Below are 6214 nucleotides of genomic sequence, written 5' to 3'. Positions count from 1 at the left end.
ATTTTAAGCTCTTAAATCAGTTTGACTAAAATATGAGAATTTCAGTGAGAGACACAGATAGTGTTTACACATCGTTTTTTCAATACATCCCTATAGGTGCTTGCAGTGGTATTTTGTTAATCAGTTTTATTGAATAAATGAATTCTGGAATATACTTTTGTGAATGATATCTATGAACCTGGTTTGTATATTTCAGTTTGGTATCTGTGTATGTCTTATATTGCATTCTACTCTGTATGCTTCCTCACTGAGGTTTTCCTATCAGTTATAGTGTTAATCTAAAATTTCACTCCTCTATGGCACAGAAACAATTCTACTATTGTCAAATGGAATAGTTGTACATGATTCCAAAAATGGTGGCATCCTAGGAGACCAGTTACACTGATATTCAATGAAACTCCCCATCAGCTTCCAAATACAATCTTCACTTTTTTTTTCAGTTTGAAATGCCAGAACTGCTAGTGAAAAAATTAGATATTTTAAAAAAAATGAGGCACATTTTTAGGTTTTCACATTGCTGTCCTTCTTTCTCCCTGTTCTTTTTCAGAGGAATTTCTGAATAGAGCAGGTGTGTAACAGTCACATATGATGCTTCTCTTCATGGGGTGTTCATGGTTCATAAGATCACTTTGGGTATCAATGCCATTCATATTTGGCTTAGATTTGTCTTTACATTTATGCATCTCAATTCAGTTAAGTTTTAAATGAATGTCAAAGTCTACACAGGAAATAGAATTCATCATATGACTTGTTGATAATCTTTTTTTTTTTTTTTGTAGGTTACTTCTGGGTACACAGTTAGCATAATGGATGGAGGCAATCAGACTTGGGTGTCAGAATTTATACTTTTTGGGCTTTCCCAGTCACAGAGTGTCCAGGTTTTACTCTTTGTGATGTTCTTAATACTTTATTTCTTTATTATGTCTGGAAATATTACCATCATTGTCTTAATTACCACTGACCGTCATCTCCATTCTCCCATGTACTTCTTGTTGGCCAACCTGTCATTTGTGGATATGTGGCTTTCCTCAGTCACCACTCCTAAGATGGTATCAGACTTTCTCAAGGAAAACAAGACCATTTCCTTTGCAGGCTGCATGTCTCAAGTCTTCTTTGCTCATTGCATTGCTGCAGGAGAGATGGTGCTCTTGGTAGTAATGGCTTATGACCGGTATGTGGCCATCTGCAAACCACTCCACTATTTCACGATTATGAACCTGAGAAGATGCTCTGGGTTGGTGTTAGTTTCTTGGACTACTGGCTTTATTCATGCCATGAGTCACCTGGTAGTGATTGTAGAGCTGCCCTTTTGTGGTCCGAAGGAAATAGATAGCTTCTTTTGTGACATGCCATTGGTGATCAAACTAGCATGCATGGATTCCCATGATCTGGATATTCTGATGAATGCTGACTGTGGGATTGTGGCTGTAACCTGCTTCACTCTGTTGCTCATTTCCTACACGTATATCCTCATCACTGTTCACCAGAGTTCTAAATCTGGTGCATCTAAGGCTCTGTCCACATGCAGTGCCCACATCACAGTAGTGATGATATTTTTTGTCCCCTGCATCTTCATTTATGTGTGGCCACTCAATATTATCTGGTTGGACAAATTTCTTGCCATATTTTACTCTGTTTTCACACCTCTTCTAAACCCAGCTATTTATACGCTGAGAAACAAAGAGATGAAAAATGCCATGATAAGATTCATAAGCAACTATCTTAGCCCTAAGGAAAATTCCTAATATCTAGATATGCAAACTGATTTTTTCAAATAATGAGACTAACTGAATGAAATAGATTTGCAATCAGGAAATAAAATTTTGTAATAATTTCTCTATACACATATAATTTAATATGTTAAAGAGAATATGACATTCCACAGACCAACAATGAAACTATTGTATATTCTTCATTTTAAATGTAAAAAAAAATGTAAAAATTGCTCTTTGTATACAGCAATGTCATTCAACTATTCTTCTGTGTCTCTAATAAAGTTTACCTTGACATTAGTTGAACAAACTCATATGTTTATCTTTGTGTATACCATCTTTGTATATTTTATATCAGTACAATTCTGTACACCATCACATGCCGCAAACTGTTCAATTTCTTTGCCAATTAGCAATAGCCATCAGCTTTGCTCTATATCAGTTCATTAATGTGGTGGGAAGACTTAAGCAAAGTAGAAACCAAAGTTACTGCTTCACAAAATTGCAGTGAACTATACTTTCCTAATTTTAAATCACACGAAAAAAGCCTAATAATAAAGCACAGCAATAAATTATGATGAGATTTCTAAATTATCCCAATCAGACTAAAATTTCTTCCTTCAACTATTATTTATTATTGTATAATGTCCTAAATATATTCTCCATGAGTACTGTGTCCATAAATTCCTGATTACCTATTAAAACTGTTGTACTTATTTCAATGATCAACATACTTGGGACATTTAGAAAGCTTTTTTTGTTAAGTACTCCTACGAGTCTATTGGTCAGCACACCTGCAGATGTCTCTTAATCATCCCAAAACTGCTTATAAATGAAGGGGTTCTAGGTGGCCCCAGTATGGCAAACATGGCTCTGGCTGGTGTTGTCCTTTCCAATTCCTTCTGCCTTTCTAAAAACCATTAGAGCCGGGTGGTGGTGGCGCACGCCTTTAATCCCAGCACTCGGGAGGCAGAGGCAGGAGGATCTCTGGGAGTTCGAGGCCAGCCTGGTCTACAAGAGCTAGTTCCGGGACAGGCACCAAAGCTACAGAGAAACCCTGTCTCGAAAAAAACAAAATAAAATAAAAACCATTAGACTACATTTCTGAAGTTAGCCTCTGTGGTTTATTCTTTTATTTGTTCACTCCCTCTTACTGATGTTGATAAACAAGGTCCAGCTACCAAAGTATTTAACGCCAACAATGAAAAGCCCCCTTTGGTTGCCCTAATTAACATGTACAATTAAAATTAAATATTTCATCCTAACAGGAGGTTTCCCCTTTTCACTTTACAAACTACCATTTTCCTATAGCTTGCCTGTTCCCTTTCCTTTCAGAGGTCCTCCTTTGTCCCTAAGGACAAATCTCTCCCTCCTGCTCCCTCTTATTCCCTGCCCTTTGTATGTCTGGGGCAAATAAATATGCATTGTGTTGAGAATTTGATCTCTAAGTTTCTTGTGCTAATATTGGCCCCTTCAACAAGGCTCAGTAGACAATGAGAATGTTAAGATAGAAGACTAACTTCATGTCCTTGGTTCAGTAATCTCTGGGTTATTTCCTGAAACTTGATGCCAAGATTTTTCTTTTAGAAGCTTCTTTGTGCCTGGATTTTCAGCATTAGAGTCCATTAAGACTTTCTCCCATGAGAGAAAATGTTATATATAATATGCTTCCACCCTTTTCTTAAAATTGATTTTTCTCTGCTCCTCTTCTCCATTCAGCCCCTCCCGCAAGTCCCTATGCTCAAAATTTACTTATGAGATCTTGTCTTTTTCTACTTCCCATATAGATTACATTTATGTAAGTCTCTCTTAGTGTCCTCATTGTTGTCTAATCTCTCTGAAATTGTGATTTGTAGGTTGATTTTATTTGCTTTATGCTTAAAAACCACCTATGCATGAGATAATTTTCTTTCTGTGTCTGGGTTACCTTACTCAAAATAATGTTTTCTAATTCCATCCATTTTCCCAAAAATTCAAGATGTCATTATTTTTTTCTGCTGTGTAGTACTCCATTGTGTAAATGTACCACATTTTCCTTATCCATTCTTCAGTCGAGGAACATTAAGGTTGTTTCCAGGTTCTGGCTATGACAAACAATGCTGCTATTAACATAGTTGAACACATATCCTTGTGGCACGATTGAACATCCTTTGGATATATTCCCAAAAGTAGTATTACTGAGTCTTGAGGAAGGTTGTTTCCTAATTTTCCGAGAAATCGCCACAGTGACATCCAAAGGGACTGTACCAGCTTGCATTCCTACCAGCAATGCAGAAGTGTTCCCTTTTCCCCACAACCTATCCAGCATAAGTTGTCATCAGTGTTTTTGAAACTGGCTATTCCTACAAGTATAAGATGGAATCCCAGAATTGTCTTGATTTGCATTTCTCTGATGACTAAGGATTTTGAACATTTCCTTGTCTTTCAGCCATTTTAGATTCCCCTCTTGAGAGTTCTCTGTTTAGGTCTGTACCTCATTTTTTTTATTGGATTATGTGTTCTTTTAATGACCAAGTTCTTGAGTTTTTCCTTTATTAATAGCTCCTTTATTTTACCATTGATTAGAATTTTCTTATATTTTAATATCTGTTTGGATATTTCATCCTAGATTTTTATTTGATCAGGCATAATTTTAACCCTTTTATACATAAATTTCCATTTTTATTCACTGCTTTATATTATAATTTATTCAATTAAGTTGCTTGTTGCTCACAGTTTGTGATGTTCAACTTTAGTCTGTTTTCATGAAAACCATGGGAAAGATAAAAGTTGGTGGAATAACTGCTATTTTAAAAAAATTATAGTCTCCTTTATTTCTGTTTTGAAATTTAGTATTCCTCACTATGATGGCAGAGTATGTGAACATTAGTAAGCACACAAATATACACATTTGCACCTAAATGAACACATTCCAATTGCATCTATAATGTTCCAAAGGAACATCTACAAAGATTGAAGTAAGTCATGATCCAAAAACAAGTTGTGAAATATCAAAGAGTGAAAACACTTGACAACATTAACATAGACAATTAGCATTGCTATTATAATATTATCTAATATTCACTGAGTGATGAATATGTCACACATTTATACTGTCAAATCATAGTTGGTTAGCAGGCAGATATATCCTTTATAAACCTCTGACGTTGGCATATAAACACTTATGTCTTTACACATTGTCTTTGTAAGATGGATTGCAATAATTTTTTAGTATGGTTTTATGGAAAAGGACCCAAATAAATAAATAAATAAATATTTTTTATTATGTCAAACACTAAATATCCAGATCTTCTCAGTTATGTAGAAATATTAATATAACAAGACCTTTAATTTTTCAGAAAATTAATGAAGTAGTCTTTCAAATTAGTGTTATTAATTTGGAAACAATATAAAAATATAAGTTATGATCATATAGAATAAATTGGGCAGTTTGAAAACCTTCTTTATCAATTACTAAATAAGGTAAAAATGAATATTACAATTGTCATAAGGTTTGATGAATAATTTAATAATTTTTTTTCATTATCCATATTTCATAACTACAGAAGATCTAAGGCTTTCCCAAAAATTTAAATTCCATTGTCTCAGACGTCTCATAGCGGTTTTCATCTCTGTGTTCCTCAATGTGTATATAATGGGGTTCAAGAGAGGAGTGACCACAGAGTAAAACACGGCAAGAAATTTATCTAACGACCTGATGGGAAAGGGCCAGGCATAAATGAAGACACAAGGTCCAAAAAACAGAAGACTCACTTCTCTTCCTCAGAAAGTCAGAACACTATTTTGTACAGAACATTCCTTACCTTATTTGGTGTTAAAGTACTGAGAAGGAAAAAAAGTTACCATTATCTGATACAGCAGACATTTTTAGCATAAAAGGAAAAGATAAACATTGATGAGTAACACCCATCTATTCTTGTAGGATAAAATGAAATTAAAATAAGGTATAATTTAACAGTGAGAGGATGAATGATTCCTATCAGGAAATTCTAAAGTAACTTTAGAAAACTTCAGTAAGATTTTTTTTTTGAGAAACAATGTAAAAGAGTTTAATGGAAGATTAATTTGGAAATAGATTCTGAATTAGTAAATGTGATTATTTTTTGTCATGAACATGGAACATTGTGAAAAAATAATTTAATTTTTTCACTTTAGTCTTGGTGGGATTTTAAGAGGAAGAGATTGGAAGCAAATTTAAGGACTTGTTTAAAGCCTAACAGTAGGTAATAACTACAAGTTGTGGTTGTGTGGGCAGAAAAGGGGAAGCATTCAAGAGGGCCCATATGTAACTCTTTTATTTCTTGAGAAGAGTGTTCATAAGCTGGCAGTCTGTGCAGTTGGATGTGTAGGGAATGACCTTGAACATACCACTGAAATTTGTGACCAATTTGGATAAAGAATGCTGGGAGGATGGGGTATAACTATAAAAAACTGTTTCCTAGCACAATACATGAGGCATGTACCTAATAACTTATAGCTTTTACTAGAATAGTAAAAATATT

At 34.5% G+C, this 6214-nt stretch overlaps 1 protein-coding gene across 1 annotated transcript; it reads left to right on the top strand.

Moving 5' to 3' along the window:
- The first annotated feature begins 803 nt into the window (after positions 1–803).
- LOC126490462 (olfactory receptor 4K3-like) lies at positions 804–1745 on the top strand. Its single transcript, XM_050125401.1, has one exon. It carries the CDS (start codon positions 807–809, stop codon positions 1743–1745), a length of 939 nt encoding a protein of 312 aa, XP_049981358.1. The 5' UTR covers positions 804–806.
- Positions 1746–6214: the final 4469 nt, after the last annotated feature.

This window comes from Alexandromys fortis, unplaced genomic scaffold (genome assembly GCF_014885135.2).
Source record: "Alexandromys fortis isolate MF-2015 unplaced genomic scaffold, M_Fortis_MF-2015_v1.1 scaffold_229, whole genome shotgun sequence".
Classification (NCBI taxonomy): Eukaryota; Metazoa; Chordata; class Mammalia; order Rodentia; family Cricetidae; genus Alexandromys; species Alexandromys fortis.
This window is presented reverse-complemented; position numbering and strand designations above follow the sequence as displayed.

Bases quoted from the DNA above. Each gene is read 5' to 3' on its own strand.
- LOC126490462 (XM_050125401.1), top strand. From the start codon at position 807: ATGGATGGAGGCAATCAGACTTGGGTGTCAGAATTTATACTTTTTGGG.